Source organism: Neodiprion pinetum, chromosome 7 (genome assembly GCF_021155775.2).
Source record: "Neodiprion pinetum isolate iyNeoPine1 chromosome 7, iyNeoPine1.2, whole genome shotgun sequence".
NCBI lineage: Eukaryota > Metazoa > Arthropoda > Insecta > Hymenoptera > Diprionidae > Neodiprion > Neodiprion pinetum.
Genome location: NC_060238.1, coordinates 4228861 through 4256764, shown reverse-complemented (window position 1 = coordinate 4256764; position 27904 = coordinate 4228861). Strand labels below are relative to the sequence as shown.

General features: G+C 36.9%; 1 protein-coding gene across 3 annotated transcripts in view; it reads right to left on the bottom strand.

Moving 5' to 3' along the window:
* Positions 1 to 27904, bottom strand: part of LOC124222675 (nephrin) — a 166473-nt gene that overhangs the window by 15011 nt on the left and 123558 nt on the right. For all 3 annotated transcript variants that reach the window (XM_046633905.2, XM_046633902.2, XM_046633901.2), the window contains exons 7-8: positions 18158 to 18299; positions 293 to 423 (exon numbers count right to left, since the gene is read on the bottom strand). In XM_046633905.2, coding sequence (XP_046489861.1) covers positions 293 to 423; positions 18158 to 18299 — 273 coding nt within the window. The remainder of the gene's footprint in view (positions 1 to 292; positions 424 to 18157; positions 18300 to 27904) is intronic.

Here is a 27904-nt window from a genome sequence, read left to right as displayed (position 1 = left end):
ATTTTACGTTAAATTCTTATCCGATGTGAAAAATGATTGTTAAAACATAAGGAAAAATAAATTCAGATTACGTATTATCGAAATTAAATATACGAAATAATTCCTCGCGCACTGTTTCTTTTTTTTTTTTTTTGTTCTTGCCTTTTCTCGTTTTTAAAGCAAGTCCGCAGTTATATTATTATTTTTCTTTATTTTTACTGACAATGAGCGACTGAAACTTAAATTTCGATATTACGACGATCGTTATTCATCGCGAATAATAGCGAATGAAATGGGAAGATTTGATACTCACCTCGTGAAACCATACAAGTTTATGGCTTCTCGGATTCGCCCTGACATTGCATTCGAAATAAACGTCATCGCCTTCTTTAATCTCCTCCGGTTTCAAAGAGGATCCCATTCTGAGTGAAACGATCGGTGTAACTGCAATGGAAAACGTTGAAGTGCGTTAGTTCGATTGGAGAAAAGACGATTTGCGGAAAAACACAATACGTGTCGCGTTTCAACGGCAAATAAAAAAAAACGTAAAACTTCACATTAATTTAGGAACAACGTGAATCGTAGTATAGATATTTTTCAAAGTGTTGTAATACAGGAGAGCTTTTACAATGTATACATATATATATATACCTATATATAACGCATATTTTGGTGAAGAATGTATTGATCGAATTCTGTGCTCTTAAAGGGCCGAATAGATTTTCATTTTAGAAAGTGTTTTACGTAAATTCCCAAATCTCTTTTTCAAATATGAAGTAAAATTCATAAATCTGAAAAAAGAAAACTGTGTTAACACACTGTGAGACAAATTTTTAGTTCCGGTTACCGCTGAGTCCCTAGTTTTTTCAACGATACCTGTTTTACAGAATTTTTCGACTTGCTAGAACAAATAAAATTTTTCTCAATGTATCCTTGAAGGATATAGAAATGAGAAAAAGAAAATGTTACGTTATGTTAACTTAAATATCGTTTCATTTCGCAACGCGAATTCTCGTTCCGACCAAATTTCGTGAGTGAGGTAACATTTTCTTTTTTTCACGATATTTGTGACAAAACTCGAAGAAATTCTTTCTCCGGATGTTACGTACAGAGATTTGTGAATAATTTCAGTGAAATCGAAGCAGACCGAATAAGGGATTTTCCGCCTTTGAGGCGGTTAATATTTATGGCGATTTTTATTACCCTGAAAAATGTTCACCGCAAGTTTTCAACGGTCGTATAAAATCCGGAGACTTATGTAAATTACTACCCTGCATCCGTCTATCGCCATGCGACCGGTCCAGCTTCTGGTTAAGGAGCCATTACACGAGGGGAGGACGTATCGCTCTGATTTCGGATTATCTCCGGAAAGGAGCTCATAAAATAGGAGCAAACGTTCTCGGGTATTTTAAAATTACAAGATAGCACGCGGCGAAATGTTACGCAAGGCGGGCAGAGCTCACGCTTTATTACTTTTTCGTCGTGACAGCGCGAGGGGTGAAAAGAGCCGGAGTATTTCTTGAAATTTGTTTATCTTTGACAAGCCACGGTTTTTCAATCCCTCTTCCTTCGTCCCCCGCGCACGTTCCTCGTAAGAAAGTTAATTTTAGCGAGAGAAATAAAAAAAAAATTAAATAAAAATTGTCGAACGACGCGAATTCTGAGATAAAAGCTGTTTTTTCGTCCAGCTTTTCATATCCGTTTGAAATTAAACATTCTCGGTATGATTATAATTTTGAATTCCTTGGAAATAACTTTATTACACACACGAGTAAAAGTGACGAGGTGAATTTTTTGGTCGGAAGACTATTATCCAAAAATTAACGCGTTGAGAGTGAAATTTTTATATTCGTTCAATGGCAAAAAATGACAAACTACTTCAATCTCGTTTTTTTTTTCTTTCGATAAACGTTATCGGAACCAGTCTTATTCTTCGACTATAATTGCTTGGTTAGCTACTTTGAAATTTGCGGAACTCGTGCGTACCAGAGTTTCGAGTAAAGCCTCGCAAGTTTTCCGAAAGTACATCGGAGGGTAATGTAACAGGTACAATGTCGAAGGTGTGCTCAGTAGGAGTCCGGCACACATGGAGGTCCGATTCATCTGCTGACCCAGCATTCCATCTCTGGGATAGCAACTAACAAACCAAACAATGGTCCACCACAGCCAGACTTGCACACCGCATTAACGATCACTTGTTTAACCAAGTTTCCAGTCAAGTATGCTGAGCCAAAGTCCGTTAAATAAACCTCGTTCAACTGTACCGGAGACCGCCAACACCGGACCGAATTCCCGACGTAAGTTTGCTCCCCGGATGCTTGCAGCCAACTTCGAAGCCTACACCGCAGACTTTGTCCGCACTTGTTGATCGTCCGAACTTTGGATGAAATTAATGTTATACCAGCGTGTGAAACATCGGTTTTCTACATCATCGATGAAAACTCGAAACAAAGTCTTTCCAACACTTCAACAGCCAAGCCTCTTTCCCATAAAAAAGAATCATTTCTTTTTATACAAAATTTTTGAAATATTACACATTCTGAAAATAGAGATTTTCTGTTTTCATGCCTGAATAAAAAGTTTTTCAAATTCAAAATATTCAGTGAAAACTTTACTTAGAGTGCGTTACTGTTTGTGAAATTAGTTAAAAACTTTCACATTGAAATTGAAGAAGACATTTTTTTCAAACAACTCTTTCGCCCATGTAAATGTTATGCTACAATGGCAATTAGAGGGTTGAAAATATCGCAAATCATTCATCTATCATGTTCGAAAAAATTACCGATTTTTAAGATTTTTTTTCACAGGGATGACTAACTACAAACGGATCGGATTGTTGGTATTTCATTATTAAGTGTATATTAAACTTCTTTTGTAGAAGTTTTCATTAGAAAATATCTAATACTAACAAAAATGTTAGGCCTTGGCTTCAACGACTAATAAAAAAATTCACCCACCATCGTGGCATTGGTAATAATTTATTGTAGATAGTAAAGAAACAGGACAAAAAATTAAATAAATTGTCAGATACAACGATAGCTACATTTTTAGAAAATATTGATAAAATTTTGTTTTTGATCTTCAGATAACCCTTCACCGTTATATCAACGACGCAACGGGGTGGAAGTTTTTTTTTCATCAGTCGTTAGGTCAAAGCCCATATCTTTGTTAATTAGAAAAATTTTCCAACAAAAATTCACATGTAAGACAAATTTAATATACACTTAATAAAAAATACGAAGAATATTCGATCCCTTTGTTAATTGTTTCTCCCTGTGAAAAAAATTTCTTAAAAATCTGTTATATTTTCTCGGGCGTCGGAGTGACCTTCACCCTTGAAACAAAAAAATCCCCCGTCGAAAATTTGAACACAGGAGGAATAATTTTGTCAGAGAACGAACGTTGATGAAAATATCTCAAATACGAATCCAGTATTTAATTGATGTGGAGAACGTCGATCGGAATAATCGAGGAAAAGGCCCGGGGCGTTTCGAGAGGTGGAAACAAGAGAGGAAATATACCTAATAGGTGTATATATATATATATATATATATATATATGTACGAGGTGAGGATTTGTAAGTTTAATGGAAAGTAAAGTACCGGATTCTATTGCGATCCATTTCGTACATTCACGGCTACTTAAACCCGCGTTAACTCGAGAGATAATCGACATTCCCGACGTAACGTTTCCTCCAATTTTTTTTTTTTTTTCTAACCACCGCGGAATCCTTGCTTGCCGTGTTGATTCGCTGGACTGTAAGAGAAACGAAGAGAGCTGCTGGACGTCAATTATTCTCTCCCTCTCTCTCTCTCTCTTAAAATTAACCGCCCGGTCCGTCGTCCCTCGATCGTTGATTTGTAATTCCGCGGGTAGAAAGGATGAGAATATTTTATATTTAATCCTCGTAGAGTTTTCTTCGCCCTTGCCATTAACCGGGAAATCTAACACAGGAAACGCGAAGGGTTGTTTATCAATTAACGAACTTACACCCCCGGCATTCGTTACGAATTCACAACGAGGCTTTTGCATCGCGAAGCTCACTTTCGACATTATTTACTCGACCGTAATTAACATCTTCGAGCTTACGTATTACTGCCTAGGTATGTAATTAGACATTAATTCAGATTTACGCTATTCAAGCTTTCCGAAAATTCATCATCGTTCGAAAATTATTCGCAAAGTAATCGAATCGAATAACGCAAGTTATTGAATTGAAATTCCAATAATGAGATCAAAATCAGAAAAAAAAAAGAAATAAATAAAAAACACTGTGAGTTTAGAAAATTGTCAAATACAATTTCACTGAATTAAAAACCTAACGATTGATCTCAATCCGTAATTTCAAGATAAACGCTTTTCTCACCAGGCTTGTCACATATTCAGTTCCAAATTTTTTTGACCAGATAAATAATTCTGAAGTTGACTCGGGTGAAATTTTATGAAGAGTGACATAATTAGAGTAGTTTTAATTTTTTTTTTTTTTTTTTTTTTTTTTTTACAGCGTGTATACGCAAACGATAAAAATCAGTTTCGAGGTGTTCGAATCGTGGCGTTTTTGACATTACTTGGCTGCAGCGTCGATTTTGAATCGTCTTTTGGCACCAATAAGAGCCAATTCCGGTGGTGATAAATATGGTTGGTGAGTAGCGTCTACCGGGTCAGCAAATATGCTGGCTTGCGCTACGGGAGACGATTTTCCCGCATCGAACAAATCCATTCGTCTTCCGCGAGAAGGTGGAACCTATCATCGGGAAGTATTGAAAGTCAATAGAACTAGAATTGTATAAGACGTTCGCCATAGCCGAGGGACAGATGCACGGACTCAACGAGTACAGCTCGGAGATCGGATCTCCAATATCGCAAATATTTCACACCGTCGGGATGAAATTCGCTCCGCGGGATACAGTCGCTTGGTTTCTTCTCCTCGCCTTTTCTATTCCAAGGATAATTCACGAAGGCGTGCGAAATCGCGATGAAAAAATAATAATGTAACGAATAAAAAGCAGAACGGTACGTGGAAATGGTAAATTATGCAATAAGTGCGTAAAATTCGATTTTACGCACGGTATCGAAAAGTGACACGTTACGCACTAATAACAGTGCGTAAAATAGAATTTTACGCATACTTTGTTGAAAATGATATTATTATTTTCAAGTTCAAGTTCGGTGCTTTTGATATTAATAAAGATACGGTATCTCGTTTGAAATTACTCAAGTCCGATGTAACGAATTGTAATCGACTTTTTTTTTGTAATCGGAGGTAAATTTCGGCTTTTAACGATTAAATCGGTGTTGTTTCTCCTTTTTAGAAAGCGGAATAATGGAACGATTGAGCAAAGAATCGGCAAATGTATTTGCAGCAAGTGGAAGCTGCTTTCGAGCGAATCTCGAGCCTCTCAACTTTCGGTAATAACCAGTGTAGTGTATGGGCGGTGATGAATGACATCATCCCGTGCAGCTGTTGAAGTAATTTCCCGTTTTCCCCAGTTTCCTCCGAGTTAACGATCGTTATGGTTTATACCAGTCGAAGAAAACAGGACCAACGTTTATTCCCTCGGAATGAAGTTTCATCATCTCGGATTATATTGCTTTTTTCATCGTACTTAATTCCGGGAATATTAGAGAATTGAACGTGTTCTCGACGCGAAATCAATTAAGAACATCGATGCACAAAATCGAGACGAATCTCTTCCACCGATTTCCTTAAATGAAACTGAAAAATGGCGAATATGAGCTTTTTACGAGTTATTTGATTCCCATGTACGAGTGGACGAAACGGAAAAGTTTTTTTGATGATTTATACTTTTATTTAAAATATTTTTCAATTTCAGGTGAAAATATTCCTCTCATCTTTCACTTATTATATCGAACAGGTACTTAGGAAGTAAGAAAATGACAATAATTGATACTTTAATCGCATAAATTGATATCGCATCGCATCGTTCATGGGAGTAAAAAGAAAAACCGATCGTGAGGAAAGATAATCGTCTCGGTTGATCGATCAAGTTTGAAAAATAATTTACTCAATTGAAAATCGATTATTTCTGGTAATTCCTATCGTTTAATACCTATTGGCTAATTCAACCCCGAACCTCATCCAAGATTTCCGCTACTCGAAATTCCGGGGGTAAAATCAGGCCCTGGGTTTGCGGTGCTTTCGGCGCAAGCTCTAAACACCGTTGTTTTTTCCTCCGGCGACTGGATGAGGAAGGTGCGTCGTAGTTGGATGATTAACGATTACAAACGGGACAAAATCGGCGATACGAAAGCTCGGACAAAAAGCTGGCGACTCGGGGAAGAGAAGAAAAGGGGGGTGGGATGAGGAGGCATTAAGTGCGTGTATAACCAACAACACAAACGGGCGTGACTGTCGACTTTAATCTATGGGCTCATGCGGTGTGAAACAGGTCCGATACCGTGGCTCGAGCTTTGAGCTTTCCGCTTTTTGCACCGGCTGAACGTGTCCAAACACCCTATCCGTGGGATTTCTTTTCCCTCACGGTGTCCTCTCGAATATCCTGAAAACTGCTAATTCCCGCCTCGGCGATGCTGATGTAATACCGGGTGCGGCTAAAAAGAGTTTAATTAAAATATTCCCCCCCTCCGATTTTCACCGCTCTCGTCGATGACACCGCTTTATCTGTTATTACTCGCCAAAATTATCGTCCGGTGATAATTGGCCAAGTGATTGATTGATTCCTGCCTTTCCGAACGCTTTCTCGGAGGCGTTTCTTCATTTTTCTTCTCGTTCAGTTTTAGCAAAAATTTCGAGAGAGGATAAAATGTTTAAAAAAATTTCGGGTGTACGTTGTTTGGGCTAATTATGAAACAATATTTCAAGTTAAGTAAATTCTATCGACGTCAGAGTAAAAGATTTTCAATCTCCAGCTTGAGTGTTTCAAGGTAGAATGTGGAAAAAAAAAAACGATTGCAAGTGTAAATTGGCTGAATAATTGAACTAATGGCTTAAAAAATTTGCTTCCAAGTTGGTGTACACCGATGATAAATCGACCGTTGGTTAACAGTGCGTTGAATAAGCTAGACTCGCGAACAGCATCAGCCCAAAGTAGTTAGCCTAGAATGAAGAACAAGACTTTGGCTGGGGTACGGTAGACACGAAATCGCGACGTACATTCGTCGAAGACGGCAAAGCGGGGATTTCAAGCAGCGTGGGATGCTGAAAATCCGGGTGTATATTATACGTGGTGCGAGAGAGGTTCGGGCGTTTCAGTAAAGTTTGATTGGAAACCGCGTCTATGGCAATAACTCAGTTTGGAGCGAGGTTTGGTCGTTCCTCGTCGTCGTCACGCAGCATGACTTTAGATCCTCTCGTCTGACTTCTGGCGGAATATGAAATTGGCGAAGGAACCGAATCAAAGGTAGGCAGGCAGGTATAACATCTCTACGGGGACGAATCACTCGCCTGAATAATGATTTAAATTAAACGTCCTTTCTGAAAATCGTTTACAACTTTCACCGCTACACAGACAATAAACATAATTGGACGCTGATAAATAATTGTTGATAAAAAAAAAATTCCGACTTTCGTTAAGTGAAATCCTATCAAGTTTTTTTTTTTTTGTTTTGTACTTTACTGCGTTCTTTTTTTTATTAGTTTTTTTTTTTTTTTTACTTTTCATCAGCAGGCTCGGTACGTGATAAAGATTAGATCGATATATTTGTACTTCGTGTGTATAATATTTGCACAAAATGAGATTATACTGGATATTTGCAGAATATAATACCTCGCAGGCTCCGCATATTGTTCAAACAGACGACGTTGTATTCATTGCAAATTCTCCGCCATGCAGACCCTAAGCTTGTGTTCGTGAAAGGTAAAAAAAAAAAAAAAGGAAAGAAAAAGGAAAAATTGATTTTCGCAATGCATTGGGTGGTCTCTCAATTCTCACCGAGAGTTAAATTTCTTCAGCGAAATTCCTTTCTCGTTCGGTAAACTATCTGCATATTTTTATGGCAAAGTTGAGCGACTTGGAAAAATGAAGAAGAAAAAAGTTGCAATCGATATTCGGTGCAGCAGTTTAATTACGGATGTTAATTTCGTCACGGGATTATTTTTACAGATTCGATATTTCTGAAATAATTATATTCGTCAGCTGTTAAAGATCTATTTGTGAATAAAAAATATGTATAATACTGAAATTGCCATTTATTTATATAATTATAATATTGATTATGATCGACGTATCTCGATATTGAATTGCCTTTTAAAATCTGTTTCAATGAAACTGTATAAAAAATAGTCTTTTGTAAAAAAAAAAGACGATCGTTGAACAACGCCAAACAAAACTTGTACAATTTTAAAACTGTTTGAAATAAAACATGCTTACTGATATTCGAGCTTTCGCTTTTAAATTCCATCAACGTTTGTTTTTACAATTTTCGCGAGATTATCTTCGCGTCTCACGATCTTAACAATATCTGAAACAGTGTTCAACGCACATGTATACCTGTCGTAATAAAACTAGTAACAATAAAAAGCATCGATGCGACGGCTAACAAAAGTTCTCAATTTATTTCGCGTTGCAGCAGAACGCCGAGCAATAACGCGATACGTGAATTATTCATGGAAGGTATGAGGCAGCGGCTAACGAAACGAGTATAGGTATGTATGCTTATAATCACCGACAGTGTGATAATACTTTTACAACGGCCATAAAACGGCGCCGTTCACGCGATTCTGCGGCTAGTTCTAATTAGTTCGTAGAGAAGTTGCGGTGTCACGGAAAAGCTGGATACCAGCTTTTATCTCCATTGGGGAGGTTTTTGAAACGTGGAAATTACAGCCGAGAGAAATAAAGAGAGAGAGAGAGAGGGAGAGAGAGGTCCGAAGCCCGGCAGTCGGTGGCTTTCTACTATTGTATATACTATAGTTATACCTATAGGGTGTCGGTTTAAAAAAAAATATATATACTCGAACACATCGAAAACTGAGGATTAAATTGAAAAATGTTTCGGAGCAAAAGTTGTTGTACGCGAAGGAGGACATCGGATGAGCATCCCAGTTTTTGGGCCAGGGGCATCTGCTGGGGCCATTGAGACCCAATTTTTGATATTCAAAGAGAATCTTCTATTACATTATTGCTCTTTTTTTTATTTCTCATTGAAAAGTTAGTAACTTTTAATCCTAGTAATTTTTTTTTTTTTTTGTTTTCGTCTTCGAACAGGCCCAAAACGTTACTCGAGGTTTTCTCGTGAAAAGAATAGCTACTGACTTGTCAATGAAAAATAAGAAAAAGCAATGAAAAAATGGGAGGCTCAGTTTGAAGAATAAAAGTTGGGCCTCAATGGGCCCGACAGAGGCCCCGGTCCCAAAAACTGGGATGCTCATCCGATGTACTCCTTCATATACGACAACTTTTTTACCGAAATACTTTTCAATTTAATGCTTACAATTAGTTTTCGACATGTTTGAGCATATTTTTAAAAACGGGACACCCTGTATACGTTATTGTTACGTACACAACGGCACCCTTTAAGCCAGCTTCTTTTATTCTGAAATCATGCCCCGCACGGCTCGCGTAAAGTCTGAGCTTTGCACGTGGGCTTTCCCGTCAAGGGATAAAAGCTCACCGACGAAATTAATAAAACTCCAGTCGTCGAGAGTGCGCCTCGAAAGACTTAATTTTTTTTCACTCTCTCTCTCTCTCTCTTCATATTTGCGCTTTTTACAATATTCGAAAACTGGGCAACACTTATTTCCTGCTTACGTATCACTCAAAATTTTACGCGGACAGGTTTTATTCGACTCTTCGACTGACCGGAAGTACAATTCATACTAAATAACAACAGATTCAAATATTTAATAAACTAATTCCTTACTTTAAAATTTATTCGTCGATTCAATAATTCGTTTCAACTGATTTGAGCGGGATTCATTTACGAAAAGGTAAACTGCTTTTGTTTTATCAAAATTGGAACAATCATACGAATTTGGCATTAACACAAGCTTTATTCGCTAAAATTCGTACTTTACTTTATTGAGTTGTTAATTTCGGAACCCGGTTTTTTTTTTTTGCACTAAAAATATAAAAGCTATCGTGAATATTTGTAGCAAAATACAAAAGAGAGAAAAAAATAGAGACGGAAATATCTACAAATTTGGCAGCTTGTACAAGGTTCAAGAAATATTACCAAAGTGGAAAAACTTGCGCGACGTAGAAAACGATTAATGTAAATGTAGGTTGAAAAATCTGAGCGAGCTGCTGCAAGCCCAGAGGGCTTTGAGCTTTCAAAGTTTAGTATAAAAGTGTAAAAACTCGTTCGTGGTGCAATTTATGCGGGAATGAAATGACAACTATCCTTTATCAAATGCCCGGGAGCATTTCTCGCCGGAGCGGAGCTTTCGAAGGTTTGCCGGAAGTGCCAACTCAACTCGTCTTGCACCGCGCTGAGAAAAGATGAAAATATTTTTACATCCTTGAAAAGGATATTTACATTTTAGATGCACTTTTATCCTCCGTACCAGCGTCGTCACGTCGCGAATTGAGTAACGAGCGATTCTTTTCAATTAAATACTTTCACAGACTTGAAATTCTAAATCTTCCTTATTCACCACGATGCGGATTCGTCCGTGCGAGAATTCCGTCAACCTTTCGTCGAGGCTATTCGTAATTGGACCGATTCCCTTTCACGGATTCATCAGGGGTGGAAACTTTCACCATCCCATGAAAATTCATCCTCGCAACTTGTTCCCAAGATTTCTTTTTTTTTTTCAATTCCGAACCTCTGAAGAAAGCTTTGATCAATCTACATCGTCGAATCATGAGCATCGTCTGATATTCTCAATCGACATGATATTAACTAATTTAAAGGTGTTTGAGAAAAATAAAAATTTTCAAGAACACCCTAATCTACATCATCTTCTTATTCTTCATTCTTTAACGTTTTTCAGCATCTGTGAAAAGTCCGAAGTTTCAACCTTTTCCATCCCTGATTATGAGGGATAATTTGGAAATGAAAGATAATGATCGAAGATAAAATTCCGTGACGAAGCGATCGGACAGAATTTATACAAAGCTTTTGCAGGTGCGGAACGATAAATTCGGTAACACATTGATCTAGAAATTAGTATCGACAGCGGTGCATTACGTACCCTCAGATTGATAATAACTATAGTGACGTTCTTGTCACACCTCGTTTCGTTGCACGCCAAGTAATGAAATATAAACGCTTTGGGTACCGCGTCGCATGCATATAGAGACACAATATGGCGCTAAGCCGCCAATTTATGCACAGCAGTGTTTCAACAACCTTATTTGCAACTACATTATGCATCGATGTGTTTGAAGCCTGCACTGAGAAAAATTTTTATTTCCGGTTACCGCTCAGTCCTTAACTATTTTCATTTTTTACCACGATCGACAAAATATAGTTCCAGGTAGAAAATGAAAATTAGTCTTCTAGCCGTTACCGGAAATTCTAGTATCCGTTACTGTTCTTTCTCATTACGATCACTGTTGCTAGATTTTCTTGCAACTGTTGCGAAAATTTAACGCTCGTGCAAGAATAAATGGACGTTAAAGCCTCGATTAACTAAAAAAGTAGAGTAAACCTCGCAAACTGATTTTGCGTTGCAATAACCAAAAAAGTATCGACAATAGCGCAAAATTGTTACGCGTACCTCGTTTTTCGTAATTCCAACAATATTGAAACAGTTTTTTTTAACGATACCTGTTTTACTGAATTTTTCTAGTAACTGTAACAAATGAAATTTTTCTCAACGTGGTGAATTTTATTAATTTTTATACCAAAATCCCACTCGCCTTTGGCTCCAAAGCTTTTAATTCGTTTGCGAAAAATTATACGCTCCGATTACGAAAAGGGTGAAGAGAATCTTGAAAGCGCAGATTAAGCTGGCTAATTTCTATTCTATACTTATCTATGGATAAAGATTTGATGATATACATATGTAGCGTTTCCTCGTTTCATTTCACGTTGGAATAAGAATTTTTTAGTGAGCCAGAAAAAGCTGTGCGAAGCTTATCGCCGGAGCTTGAAATAGATTAGGTGCTTTCATCATCCGTGCAGAGGTGGAATGTTAAAGGAGTTTGATTAATATTCTGTTGGGGTCTGATTAAGACAAAAGTTGATATGAGGTATGAAAAAGAAGAGCAAAAAATAAAAGAAAAGAAGGAACAGACAACTAAGGGTGGATTACGTTAAAACCCTTCACACGGAATAAATCAACCCGATGAAATATGCTTCCTTGTATATCTTGAGAAATGAAATTGTGTTCTCTCATCAATTTTGCATAAAATCGGAATAAATTAACAACAACGTTCAACTTTTGACTCGGTGATCAGGCTCTTAATTCGCGAATATTTGACGAATGAATTCTTCAAGGATTATTCGTTAAACAATTTAGGCAAAGCTCATCAAGCATTATTTTCTTCGATTACTTTCCTCGGTTCAATTTCCAAAATTTTCACTTGGATCAAGTTAAATTTACCCAATGAATTTAATTATTTTTTCTACCGTCGAAATTGAAGGCAAAAAAAAAACAGAAAACAATACATTCGAAAGGTTTTTCCGCGAGATTTTTTTAAAACTTTTCAGAAACAGATTGTTCAATTGTTAACAGAATTTAATGATTCAATTGTAACTGAATTTTCACTGATTTTTGACTCATTTAATTATACCCTAATAAAATTATTGCCAAAGTTTGTTGTTCGGGTTTTCTGTTCATTAAAAATACTAGGGACGGACTGCGAAACGTGCCGGAGAGCAGATCGTTTGTCCAAAAGCGGAAGTGGAACTAGAATTGACAAGAAGTTCGTTTGAGTGTGAGAAGGCTTTTAGCCGGGCAAGAGCTCCGCCCGAAACTTTTATTCTCGACCTAATTCTGTCTGCCGACTGGAATATACACCTTATAGAGCATAAACACATGCCGGGGATCGCTTACGAGGGGAAGAGCCGGGATGAACGTTGAATTCTTACAACGAGTGAACCTCAGTGACGCTACCTTACCGGTAGAGCGATTATAAATTAATTTTACTGGCGGGCGGTGGGTGAAAGATCAATATTTTCCATATGCAATTTAGCAGCCGATTGGGGCTGAAGTTTTATCCTTACGTTTGATTTTTTTGCGATATCGACAATTGGCACTGTTCAGGTGATTTAGTATTAATTTAACTTCTGTATTTTTTAAGAAAATTCAAAAATCCTCATCCACCGAGTAAAATATCATTCATTTTGACTATCGTCAGAGCCTGAAGTATCGCCAATGTGGAAAAGATGATTTTCTATTCTCAATTCCGAATAAAAATGTTAAAAAAATATTGCGACTCATGGAAGAATAATGTAAGAAAAATGATGATCAAAATTAGTAGTTCATTTAACTATGGGAATAAATTTTTTGACGTAATTATGGTTGCATAAAATATATACCGTTTCCAATATTCAACTTCGGTATTGTATGTAAAATAGTTTCAGGGGCAACTTTATTGGTTCACAAAACAAGTGAAATTCGACTCTGTCGGTAAAGATAAATTGCAGCATCCTCTCAAGGAAGCGAATGTCGCAGCCCCTGCAGCGAGAGCTCTCGAGTTAATTCGATAAAAGGAGTTACGTATCTAATTGCGGGAAAATTCTTTGTCCGTAGACATTAGCTTGCAGGGTGGCGCTGTCGCAAAGTGAATTAACCGTTTTGGTAACGGAAACTGAATGGATGAGAATGCTTCAGAGACATATAGATAAAAGGATTTGTTCTCAACGTAATCTAAAAAAGAGAAGATAAAGAGATGGAGAGACGGAACAAACTCAGATTCGGTTCAGCGGGTAATTTTTCTCCTGGTAAATTCTCGCCGTTCTGCAAGTTGATCAGAAATGCTGCCAGCGGCGCGAATCCTTTTCTCGAAGAAAAGGAAAAAAAAATATGTATATATATATATACATATCAGCCAGCGCATTTTCTGTTCCTTTGAATTTCGGCCTGCACGATTTTATCACGACTATGACATCCCCAAATGAGACAGCGGTCCGTTCTTATCATATCGAAAGGATCTATCTGCACTCGGTGCAAAAATTCACGGCACGAAGCGATCGCACCGTGCTTCCCACTTGGTGTGCCGAATTCTTTTCCTTGGCACGTAAATTGACGAATTGAATTCCGGTACAACATAGAAAGGTATATAAGTATATACATACAATATGTATACATATATACTTTATCCTATGTCGCTATTATTTGATCGTATCTCGTTGATCTTTCACGTGCTGTCCGGAAAGCTTTCTTATCGTATAAATGTAGCTGCGGTCTTTTAATTTCAGAGTCCTTCGCGAGTATACGAGGTTGATTAAAAATGATCCCTGAAGTACCGACGTGAAAAGGGTAAAAAAGGCTTCCTCCGACAGTTCGGGGTACAAATTCCTACATTACCAACACTCCCAAGACACAAACCTTTTTCTGCAATGTTTAAAGCTGGGGAATATCCACACTCTGATTTTCTCGATCATTGTATCATTTCGTTCCTCTGCCTTACTGACAATCTTTCCCGTTTTCTAACGCCTCGGTTGATGAAGGCGATCTCCAATAAGCAGTATAAGCTTGTCCTAGGTTTTGTATCTTGTTTCCGTTTCCACGGGTCGCAGAGCACTGTCGAAATTGTCAGTAAGGCAGAGTAACGAAGTAATCAAACGATCGAGAAAATCAGAGTCAGGATATCTCATAGCCTCGAAGATTCTCGAAAAAGGTTTGCGTCCTAGCCAAGTGTCGGTAATGTAGGAATTTGTATCCCGAAATCTCGCAGCTATTCCACTGAAGAACAACAAGAAAACGAAAATGTAATAAAGAAGGGAAGAAGTAACGGGTTGGCCTTGTTGGCACGACGGTATCTCCGACAATAACCACGGAAGAAATGGGACGCATTACTTGTCTGGTCAAATAACGACCGCGTTCCGACTTTCCGAGTCCACGTTTGCGGACTTGAAATGTGCGGTGAAACGCGGCGGGAAAATAGGAAAGAGGAATCCTTATCGGTTAACGACTTCTAATGAATAATCCTGAACGCTGTTTTATTCCGGACCATTCAAGTTCTGCCATCGTCTTGTATCATCAACAGTTGTATACGCCTGCCAAAGGGATGAACGGGAAGTTAGGCAGCCGGTACTCGGGCAAAGATTGTCTGAATCTTACTTAGTTCTGTCTTTTTTTTTATTCTGAAGAATGAAAACCGAGGGGTTATTCACTTTTTGAAATTGCAAACTACTTCGTATGAACGATTCTTAAGAAATTGCTTGAAAATAACTTGAAATCGTTCAAAACCTGAACAAAAATTATATAGAATTCGACTGGAAATCGGGTGAAATTGAGTGAAACCATTTAAGTCTCGTGACCTGATGTGTAAGTAAATATTTCCTTGGTGAAAATGGATACTTAATCTGTACTTTGCAAAAAAACATACAACCGTATCGATACATAATTAGATTCCAATTGACGAAAATGTCAAAAGATATGAAAAAGTCAGAGCTACGTTGATTTAGCAGCTAAGAATTCTTCCTCGTAAAGTGAAAATAAGAACGCAATATATAACTAAGGTAAGTAATTAACGATCAGTAGCAATTTGGAAGAAACCGGTCGTTAGTTTTACCCGGGCGTAACGATTTCCGGCTGACGACGTTTGACATTAGGCCGTTTCCGTTTACGGCATCAGTATATATGTATACTATATATACATATATAGATAACGTACAGCAAAATAATCTGAGCGTTTGAATTATCGGATGGAGTTTGAGCAGCGGGGAACTGAAAGAAGTGTAGGTATGTAAGAAACTGACTAAACAGACGACGCGAGATGTGGAATGGAGGGGAGGAAAGGAAAAAATACATACATATATATGTAAAGACAGTAAATAAAATCGGAGGCAAAAAAGCAGCTCGTGGGTTATACCTACTCTCTGTTTGCTGCCAAGTCGGTGGAACGAGAAAGAGGAGGATGTCAGCAACGCGGGGAGGGAAAATGAGACAGCCAGTGCCGAAGGAGGGCGGAAGTAGTCGGATTTTCGAACGCACTTCCTCCCCCACAGCGGGAGGCATAAACGAAAATTCCCTGGATCTGGTCTTATACCCTCAGGATGCCTGGCGTCGTGTCGTTTGTTTTCAAGAAACGATCTTCCCTCTGAACCCTGCGGCGAGAGCTTGCAGATTGGGAATACGCGGAGGGCATATTGATTGGATTCATCCTTTTGCCCACCACCCGTTCAAAAAGGATAAAAATAAGTAAAGAGAAAAACCGTCGAAAAATAAAACCGATAAAGAAACGATATACTTATAGGGTGTTTTCAAGCAAACGCCGCGACATGTTGGCTTGCCTACCACTAAGGGGAACAAATATCGGTAAGACAGACCTACCGATTCGTAATCACTTTATTCGAGTAACGTCGTATCGCCGGCTGCGAGCAACAACATCCCATCTCAGATTTCGGCTCAACGAAATTCCATCTCAGAATTCACACAACTTAGTTACAACGGGCAGTTCCAACTCATAGCGAGTTGAAAAGCGCTATCTATCGATAAATCGGTAGCTCTGCATTACCGATATTTGTTAACCTCAATGGGATGCAAACCAGAATGCGACATTTACTTAGAAACAACTCTGTAGGAATCAACGGACCTGCAAATTTATGACTGCAAGTCACACGAGTTATTCAAATTTGTTCATCTAGTTTCATAAAGGATGCTACAAATTATTCAAATTATATTTATAAATTTTGAACGGCAGAAAATTTAGGTTATCTTCAGCTTCGAATCTGAAATACCGAACTTCAGGATACACCGAGAAAAATTTCTAGTCAAGTGAAAAAAAAAAAACAAACAAAATTACACCAACAACGTTGTATTAAAATTTTCTGATATAATAACTGTCAAGAATGAAATTTTTCCCATTGCATACCATAAAAAGGTAGGCGAATATCCTCGTTTTCATAAACAAATCCGGTCGACTTGTAATAAAACACTATTGTGAAAACTTTTGATCAAAACGACGAAATGATTTGAAAAAAAAAAATTAATCCTGGCGCTTATTTTCAGGGACAAAAAGGAAATATTGATCTCATTTTACGCTCTGAATTACCTACGCCAAGGCACGTGAAAAATATGATAATATTTAAGTCACACAATTTCACAGCTTTGCGTCACGTTCGATATTTTCAATCGAAACAGCTTGTTGACACTGGATTTGGGGTCAGTCCTGCCCGCTCGTCTGTCGAGAATTGAATTTCATGCCGATTGGAGGAATTTCCGTCAAACTCTGCAGAACATCGATTCACCTTTTTATTTCTTCGCAAAGCTATATTTATTCCAAATCGTTGTTCGCGAGGCTCCGGAAACTTGACTGGATCGTAAAACTGATTTTATATGACTACGAGATTTCATACAGATTTTAAATAAGCAAGTAATTTTCCGAGCTCTTCGCAGATTTTATACGAAACTTTTTACAATATAAATTAAATACTACAAGTTTTAATTTCATTGAATATACCAAACTACTTTATGAAAAGTCAATGAACTTCAGCGAAGAATTTGCTGCAGTCTTTGAGAAACTTTGTACACCGTCGTGTATCGTACTTCAATAGTTAAATAACACTTCCATTCGGTTCACTTAAAGTCCGTTGTCAAGTTTAAGTATCCAGAAGTTCTTTCCATCTTCATGGGATCGCCGCACACTTTCAGAAATTGAATTTTCCGATATCCTGCACTTCGAACGGATCGTCGAAAACGCGCTACAGAAATCCGCAATGAAACTTTCACGTAGTATTTTAGATTATTTCAGGATCAATTTACTCCAAGCATTCTGCCTTTCGCACTGCTTTAACGTCAAGTAAAAATCAGGAACCAAGAATTTTCTCCAAAATAATAAAAACTGTAACCCAATTTCTATTATTTATAGTCAAACCATTTCAAGACGAGTTTCAAAATGCCTTACGAAAATTAAATCTTTTGCAACCATCGCATGGACGGATAAATGGTTTTTTAGAAGAAGGGGAAAAAATTGGATGTGAAAATTATGTAATAAACCCAACCCTTGTCCTCATCCTTGATATATTTTAACTTGTTGTCAGCAAGTTTGGAAAAGTGTTCTAGGAATAAGATTGGACTTTACGGTGCGGAACGTTGCAAGTTTGCCGGTCTGAGATGCGATAAATTTGTCGTACTTACAATGTACCTCCAGTTTCCATTTGTCCTCGATGCCGGCATCCGGTAATTGGGGGTTTTCTGCTCGACAAACCAGATGCTTACCCTCGTCTTCGACGCTCGGCGTCCACTGCAATATGCTTACGCTCATGCCGCCTTCCTGGAGCTGGAAAAAGAAAATTTAAGTCGCTTGGTTATCCAGCTATCCAGAAATCGATACGTTTTATTCAATTCGTTACGAGATAAGTCGCACTTTGAGTATTTATCAAATTATGTCATTCTCAAGATAGAAATAAAAATATTGTAAACAGATATTACAATTATGCTTCGTTTAAAATCCCTTAAAAATTTTTGAAAATCATCTGGATTCGTTCAATTTCATTCTAAGATGGCTCGTTTCATTGGAAATACTGATTTTTACAGATTCGGTGAAATCGATCTTCTTTTTTTCAGCAGCTAATTCGACGCTACCATTTGTTGTAAAAATAAGCAGTTCAAAGTTCCGGGGTGAAAAATCTCAGGTCCTGAAACGTGAATTTTAATTTCACGCAACACATTTTCTGCAGGAAGTCAGTAATCGTAATTCCATTGGATACCCTTTGTCCAAGGATCACGATCCTTCGCATGTGTGATTCATTCTAAGAACTTGATGTCCGGTAAAATAATCGTGCCAACTCCGTATACAAAAGCTTCGAATTACTTCCAACATAAAACGTACGATTTTCAAATAGTAATATAAATCAAATATTCGCGTTTATAATTAAAAAATAATCAGCACAAGAAATTCTTTCACTCAGAGTTTGAATTATTCAATTTGTACAGTAAAATTGTGCCTATAAATTTGGTTATGTTTTTCTTACAGTTTGCAAGCTCAATAAAGAATTTTTTTTCGATATGATCGTAAAGCTTCGAATCAGCTTGGCGAGTACGTGTTCAGGCGAAAATAAGTAAGCTGTCTTGACAGTGAAGGCAAAAACGGTGACAAAAAGAGCTTTCAAATTATTGGGTCTATCCATAGAGAGCTTGTACTTCTGGGTTCACGACACACGCAGTTGCGTTCATTAACCTTGCGGCTCCGCTAATTTGACGTCTTCTAATTAAAAGCTAGCATTCGCCGAGTCGCTCATCTCCTCCATCTGCTCTTTTCAGCAAAATAAAAAAAAAATAAAAATGTACCGTGAGCTGCTTTTTGCTGGTCGAACCGGGATACAAATTTCGAAAAGAACTCCACCCGCTAAAATTAAGAACACTTTCCATTAGTTCTACAAGTCGTTAAATAATTTTGGTAAAACTACGAAATTTTTACAATAACGCTTTAAATATTTTTGTGAATATTAAAAAAAAAATATTGTACTTGATTCTTTGGTTATTCAAGCATTACATTTGTTTTTTTATACTCTGCTGAATTTTTCCATTTTAACGGGATCTTTATCCTTGCACAAAAGTCAAATCACCGCGATAGTTGCAAGGAAGTTCTATAGAAGAATTTATGATAATTGAAAAAAGAAAAAAAAAAAAAATAGTAACACATGGTAGATTTTCTGGTTAAACCAACAAAAGTAATTTTTTTTTAATTAGAACTGTAATTTTTAACTATTGTAAAGAATAAAAATAGCTAAGGATTGTGTATTAACCGCAACTAAAAAGGGAACTGCAAATAATGCCCATTTTTTTCGTCCTGCATAGTTTTTGAAGGAAATAATATAATTTGATGCAACAAGGTTCAAAATAATTGTTATTACAAGCTGTATCCGGGTTTGCGTCTATTTGACCCCTTTCATCCCTTCCACACCGACAAACCACCCCTATAAGGGGGTGGAAAGTACTTCAGTACCAAAGAACGTGGATAAAATGGTTTTAAATTCTTTTTCTCCATTAAAGTATACTACCCACCTCAATTATACTTACTTGGCGTCGCTTCGACCCTTTCACATTTAAAAACTCCTCCTATAAGGGGGTGGAAAGTACTACATTACCAAAGAACGTGACGGATATTGCATTTTAATGAAGAATAAGAATTAAAAATCATCTTGCAAGGGTAGTTTTTGAATATGTAAGGGTTCAATCGACGCTAAGGGAGTATAACTGAGATGGGTATTATACCTTAACGAAAGAAACGAATCTAAAAATATTTGATCTACGTTTTTGGTATCGTAGTACTTCCCACCCTCTTATAGGGCTAGTTTTTGAAAGTGCAAGGGTTGAAAGGGGTAAACTAAAAGCACATCAAGATACAGTTTGCAATAACGATAATTTCGAGTCTTGTTGCATTAGCTTGAGTCATTTCCTTAAAAAATCTGTGCAGGGCGTAAAAAAAGGGGCTAGTATTCAACATTTTTTGCGGTCGCTCTTTTTCTCGGAGCAAACAATTGCGCGAAATTTCATCACCGGAAGTTAATGCAAATGAAAACCTTCAGCTTCAGCTCTACCGTGAAAACAGAGTCGACGTGGCGTTTAGAAACTGCTTTCGGTACTCGATGTATATCAGAACTGTTAGGGCATCGAGCCTTGTATTGAAACTTCGATGTTGAATTATCTCTCAAGAGCCAGCAGCTCTCGCTTCGACTGCCAAAACGGTTTTGCAAACTTCGAAATCATCAGTCAACTGATGCTCAACTCACAGCTGCATTTGACCAGGAATGCTGGGCTGATTATTATCAAAAATGTGATGTGATGCGAACTTGAAATCAGTATTTTAGCGATTTATTGTGAACAGAAGGTTTTTCTTCTTCTCGTAGAATTGATTTTCGGAGATTTTTCCAACGATTGAAGTCTCGGGAACTCAAAGAATAGAGAAAAAAAATATGTTAATATCAACTATTGTGAAAATGCCAAAAAATTTTACCGTCTTTTATATGAAGTTTGTGAACGCGTCGTCTGATTGACTTGGAATCGTTTTATATCGGAAAAAAAAATATTGATTTAGTGCATAAAACATTGAATAATTTCGTTTTTCAAAATCACTCGATATGTTTGGAAAAATAAAAATCTCTCTTTTGGCAAAGTGAATAGAAAAACATTAGTTTTATGAAATAGAAAAATATCAATCATGTAAATTTTGATCAGGGTGAATAATAATCACGTAAAAACTATCAAATTGTGTTATAAATTATGCTAGATTTTTTTTTTTTTGTGTCTCTGCTAATTTTAAACGCGCAATAATCGCATTCAATTTAACCATACAAAATACACAAAACTCCAATGGGTTCGAGGTGGAATAAAGCTAGTCACGATTTTCTTGATCTCGATACAAATCAGAAACAGCTAATCGAATTTCGAACATTTTTGCTAGCCACCTTCAATGAATGGGGAGCAAAATTATTTCGTAAATCAGTTCGTGATCCGTAAATAACGGCGAGGAAATATTACGTGGGTTAAATTCACGTTTGCTGGATATGTGTTCGTAAAATAAACTACACCAGCCACTTTTCTTCGTAAATCGAATTTTTACGTCAAGTGAGAAAAAAGTCTGTATAGGTACAAAATTCAATAGCAGTTGCAGTGATTTTGACGATCTGACTGATCAAGTGTCGCCTGGTCGAGATTGATTACTAATTTTTGTATAATGCGATTCGTATTTAGAAAATAAAAAAAAAGTTTTTTCGTCCTTTACTGTAATATCAAGTGTTATATATATATTTTAATATTGTCACAATGGTCAAGCTTAAAAATCATTCGGTTGCAAAATTGATCAGAAATATGGGAAAAAAAATATATATTCTTCAGTTTACACGACAAATCAAAAGACGATTGTTTTGCTTTTTTGATTTTTTCTTTTTTTCTGTGAGCTTATTTATAGAAATTTCATTATTTATAACACCTATAAGCAATTATCTGGGCTTCAATAATGAAAGAAAAAATATTTTTATCAGACAAAGTTTACTTTTGTAGAAACCAGAACGATATTTTGTATTTTAAGAAAAATTGCCTATTTTCTTGAACATTTATTGTAAATAACAATTAAAAAAACTTCGATGCCACATTGAGATGTTTGAAAAAAGAAACTAATTTGAATGCGAAACTGAAGTTTGTTGAATTGTTATTTACAATAAATGTTTGAGAGAATAGACAAATTTTCTTAAACTCCAAAATATCGTTACAGCTTGTAAAAAATTAAACTTTATTGAATAAAACTACTTTTTTCTTCTATTAGTTACGCGAAAGAAATCAATATTCAACATCTCGAAGCCAGACTAAAAATTCGTGTTCACCGGTATTATTTATAAACGAAAAAAGGACACAAGCAATCTTTATAATATTAATAAACGAAGATTTTGTTTATTATCAGATGTATAAAATCAAAATTTATTTCTTCAAACACGAGCTCTAAGAAAGAAAAAAAAAATGTTCTATTTCTGACCCGTGTAATATGTATCTACCGAATTGCTAGCAAATATAAGTTCCGAAACCTTCTCTATAGTCGTAAAATAATTCTGGGACATTGAGTCTTGCAATTTCTTGAAATAATTAAGGCAAAGACGGGTGGCGAGAGAGAGGAGAGGAAGGGAGGGAGAGAGAATGTCGACTGGTGCTGTTTTACGGGGGTTGGAGGACAGCGAACCGACCGTGAAATTACATAGTTAAGAACGTTGTTCAGCCGCGTATAGATATAGTCGAATACCTCAAAGAATCACTTAGCGAGCTTTTTCGAAGAAAATTCCCGGGGCCATCGTATAAATCCTGGTGTCCTTTGTCCGTCGTGCTCAATCTATCGCGAAAAAAGGAAGCGAACGAGTCAAAATTTACTTGACCCGCGTCAAAAGCTCCGAAAGATTAGCGGCCCGATGAATTGAAATTTTCAATTTCGCAGCGAGCTCGTAACTTTCATCCACCTCACCTTATAAGAATAAAAACACGCGTAGAATTTTACATTAAATTTTGTTATCCGAGCCGCGTTTTTCATCTTATAACCAAACGTAATTGACAATTGGCAAAAAAAAAAAAATTGCAGAGTATAATTTTTTAAAATTCTTTTCTCAAAGTTCTGTGTAAGAAAAAAAAAAAAAATATGAAAAATCATTCAACTCCAAACTCCGGCCAAGTTTTCTTTTCTCTTTTTTTTAATCAGTCGTCACTTCTGCACTTCTTTTTCTATTTGTTGTAAATTATGTTAGAAAGGCTGTCGCGAAACGAAAGGAACGCGATTGAAATTGGGAAAATGAAATTTTTACCACCGTGCGGAATATTGCGATATCGATCTATACGGGATTTAGAGATATCTCCTAATTGAGTTTTAATACGCGTACAGAGAGGCGCGGAATATCAGCTGAGCTTTGCGTTCCGTGCCGCAGCCGATCATTAATACCGTTGTTCAGGTATGAATTTGCAGATAATTACCCTTCGATTAATTTTCCAAATTAGTAGTGGCAATCGGTGCTGTAAATAGAATTATAACCACCTATTCGACGTATATCTATATAGGTGCGCGAAAATTGGCGAATTCTATTCACTCTTCGCGTATATCGTACATACGTATAATATACGTATACAAGGTACACAAAATTGCGTCGAAATTCAACTACCGCGCTATCCAATCCGTACGTATTAATCAATTCGCTTCACGCGTCCGTTTTTCTCGCAATGTTTAGATTTTTGCTGCGATCACTCGATTTCCCCTGAAAAAAGATCTTTCTTTTTTCTTTTTTTTTTGGCATAGATCCCATTATCGATCATCTCTAGAATAAAAGAATCGCAGTGTTTGAACGATTTGAACGAACTACTCGTCGTTTTGTTCGTAAACGAATTCTTCACAAATATACGAAAAATCAGATTTTGGATAACGGTAGAGTATTTTTTAAAAATGCATTGCTTTTTTTATTCAACGCTCATAACGATTCAACTAATCACGTTTTTTTTTTTAACAACTGAGAAGCCAAACGAAAAATATGACTCGTGGAAAATACATTTACGATCAAAATGAGCCACAGTTAATTAAAATCGTTGTAACAATCCATTTTTTTTTTACCTTAAAATGGTTTGATATTAAAATTTTTTCAAAACCATTAATAATTAAACCATCGTACCTGTGTATAAAATTTACGTTGTTTACTGTTTTTTTTTTTTTTTTGTTCTTTAAATTCTCTGTTCGATCGGAATATTCTTCGAACTAAATTCGCGCACTTTCAAACCTTCTAATACGTATAATATTTCAGTGTTCGGAGCTCTTTGAGTGAGTAAGTATATTATTTTATCCATGGGCGGCTGATTGGCAGATGTGAGAGAAATTTGCGTCAGCACGCGGGCGAAATTCAATTACAAACAAAGCTTATGTATTGCATATATGGTCTGAATCGGGACTTTGCTGTGGTTTGAGTATTCAATGCCAGACTGTGAGGTATAAAGCACAAGTTTGACTTCACGTCTATGAATATTACGTACCCTCCTATTCATTTGGAATATCGCGTTATATTTGGAAGTTTGTTATAAAGGCGGAACGAAAAGACTCCGAAATTCTACCAACGAAACAATGTTATACCTTTTAACCGGGTCCATTTAAACCGGCAACTCGACTTGGCCTAATTTTCTACCCTGACATTCAATTAACAATTCACATTATTTCGTTGCAAAAGTTGACTTCGTGATACGGAAATCAAATAGAACGACTGTATCGATGTAAACGAACCGCATAAATTGGCCTTGAATGGGTATAAAATCGTTGAAAACGATCAGTGAAAAAAAAAAGAAACATTCGTTTGTATTTATTTATTTTCTTTTATTTTTTCTCTTGTAATTGGAATTGTGAAAGGTAATCGAGTGGTAATTGAACCCGGCTTTAGTTGATAAATAATTACTTGCCGCAGAGCTTTTTCCGTTCCGGAATGAAAATTGTTCATATAATATTGTATAATGGAATTGTAGAAAAAAATCGATGCGGAGGATATTTTTAGAGGTGGGGATTAATTCGGAATTGACTTTGCGAGACGATTGAAAGAAAAACGATTGAAAAATAACCAACCAAATGTTTTATCGGAAAAACGATTTTCAATCGACGTAAAATAAAGCTCCGTTAAATAAAACGGGGAAAAATGACTCTCACCGTACCAGGCAGACAATATTCTCTGTCAAGTAACCGCGAATAATGCGAGATTTAGTACAAATATGCGGTTATAGGCAAGTGCAATGGCTTTGCGGGAAAAAGCCAAAGATTAATGGACCATTCGGCTGGCGCCTTTCGATTCGCCGAACGTTATACGTGCCTACTTCTAAGGCTGAGGCTAGGCATGCGGGATACGCGGAATTCTCCGGCTATGCGTCAAGGGAATCGTAAAGCGATCCATACGGTGTATCTCACTGGAAACCTTGACGCATTCTGGTCAATGGTTCATTTTATCGACACACTGAGAGAAATTTTTAGTTCCGATTACCGCTCGGTCCTCAACTATTTTCATTTTTTACCACGATCGAAAAATACAGGTCTAGGTAGAAAATGAAAATTAGTTTTCTAGCCGTTACCGGAAAGTCTAGTATCCGTTGCTATTCTTTCTCATTACGATCGCTGTTGCTTGATTTTCTTGCAACCGTTGCGAAAATTTAACGCTCGCGCGAGAATAAATTGACGTTGAAGCCTTGTTTGACTAAAAAAGTAGATTAAACCTCGCAAACTGATTTTGCGTTGCAATAACCAAAAAAGGATCGACAATAACGCAAAATGTTTACCCGTACATCGTTTTTCGTAATTCCAACAATAGTTTTTTTCAACGATACGTGTTTTACAGAATTTTTCTAGCTACTGTAACAAATGAAATTTCTCTCAGTGCACGCAACCTGCAACGCGTTTCGTCTTTATACTCACATCCAATAAAATCATCCTGACTACGATCAATTTTTGTTCAAACGGGGAAATTTTCCGAGAAAAAGCTCGACCGCAACACAAGTCAAGGAAAAGAATTGAAAAAGGCTGTAGGTGAAATTTTTTTTTTAAAAGTACTATTTTTGGAGAAAAATGGCACTTTTTGCCTCTTTCGATCATTTAATTTAGTTAAGGTCAGGTGTTAATTTATGGTAAGAATTATCGTCGAGTTATCGTACGAATTGATTTGAAGGCACGTTTTGTAGTGATTTTAATTCAGTCAATTTTGCATCGAGTCTCTGAGTCAAATGCATACGTACTATCAGATTTTATTTTCTTCAATGTATCGTACGCGTCTCGATCTCAAAAGGAAAGTATTCTAAAGGTGCAAGTACAAAGAGTGTGGAATATAGAAACAACAGTGTATGCGAGGTAAATAAATTGAACGGAGAGTCTCGACGCTTCGGTGATTTTTCCCAGTGTCTTGAATGTGAGAAATGGGATATTTAGTGCGGTCGGTAAAACAGAACGACGGTTAATCCGAGGCCTGGGATGTTCCATCGGGAACGTCCTGCATCAGCCATCAGCTTTTCTCTCCCTCTTGCCTAAAGTAAATTAATCATCGGTGGATTTGCTGACTCGGCGAGCATCATGCAGACTCCACAGGGACGAATGCGAACCATTAGAATCGTGACTATAAATAAACGGTAACGTTACCATAAAACGTTAACCAAACTATCATCATTTTCACCACAACCGGAAGTTGGCATAAAATTTAAGCTCCTAACGAAGCTTCGTAAAATAAGTGATTCTTATCCATTCCGTTATTAGTCCAGAGATTGTTTAAAAACTGACATTAAAAACAAAAAAATTGGCGTTTAGGAAAAAGATTTTCAAATTTTTTGCCCAAGAATTTCGCAATTTGATTCTCTGCAGGATTCGAAACTGATTAAGCATCTCGTTACGGAAACCGTTCAGACGGAAATTTGCTTTCCTGCTAAATGCAGGTGAATCAGGGCTCAACAGCGTCCTTTGTCAAAGAGAAGTTGGCTCCGCGTTTGATCCTCTCGTATGTTAATGGTGTTTCGTACCTTTCGCCTCGGTGCCAATGCAAATCCGTGCAAACGTTGCAGTTCACTTTTCACCCATAGTCGTATATAAGCTAGATGCAATTAGGCGGACTCCAGAATGTGCGCAGTTCTTGTAGAAGAAAAACAAAACTGCTCAAAATTGGCAACAGAATGAAACGGCGATGTTTGCTTGAGATTGTGAAAAAAGGAATCTCGAAAGAGGAAAATTTCAAAACTTTATCAACTTTCCGCTAAATTGAAGAGGAGAGTTAAAAAGGGCTGCACGTATAATGTTTTTTTTATATAAAAAACATTGATTTTTGCACGTATGCACGTTTTAAAGAATAATTTGCTTTTTGGGGGAAAAAAAAAAAATGGCACCTTCAGCTTTTTTTAACTTTCCTTCCCAAGTACTTGTCTGGTTATACTCGGAAAAAAAATTTGGTCACGGGAACGGAATTTCAAGGTTAATACACATCCCAACGAATGTGATTTTACATACAATCGAAAAGTGTTTTTCGAATTTATGGGGCGGATACTAGAGTTTTCGGTAACAGGTAGAAAACTAATTTTCATTTTCTACCTAGAACTATATTTTGTCGTTTGTGGTAAAAAATGAAAATAGTTAAGAACTGAGCGGTAACCGGAATTAAAAATTTCTGTTAGCGTATGATATAAGATGACAATGAATCGTTCACCCTTCCACATGTTTTTTCCACATTCTGCAGAAGCCAAAACAAATCAAGCTCACAATCTAATCGCGGTGATTTGAGTTCGTTGCTAAATTTCCGAATTTTAGTCCTTCCATTTGCTCTTTTGCAAAATATTTAGAGTGCACGGCTGACCAGATCGTTTCGAAACGAGGTGAATGAGGGGTGCATAAATCCGTCGAGATACGGAATTTCTGATGGG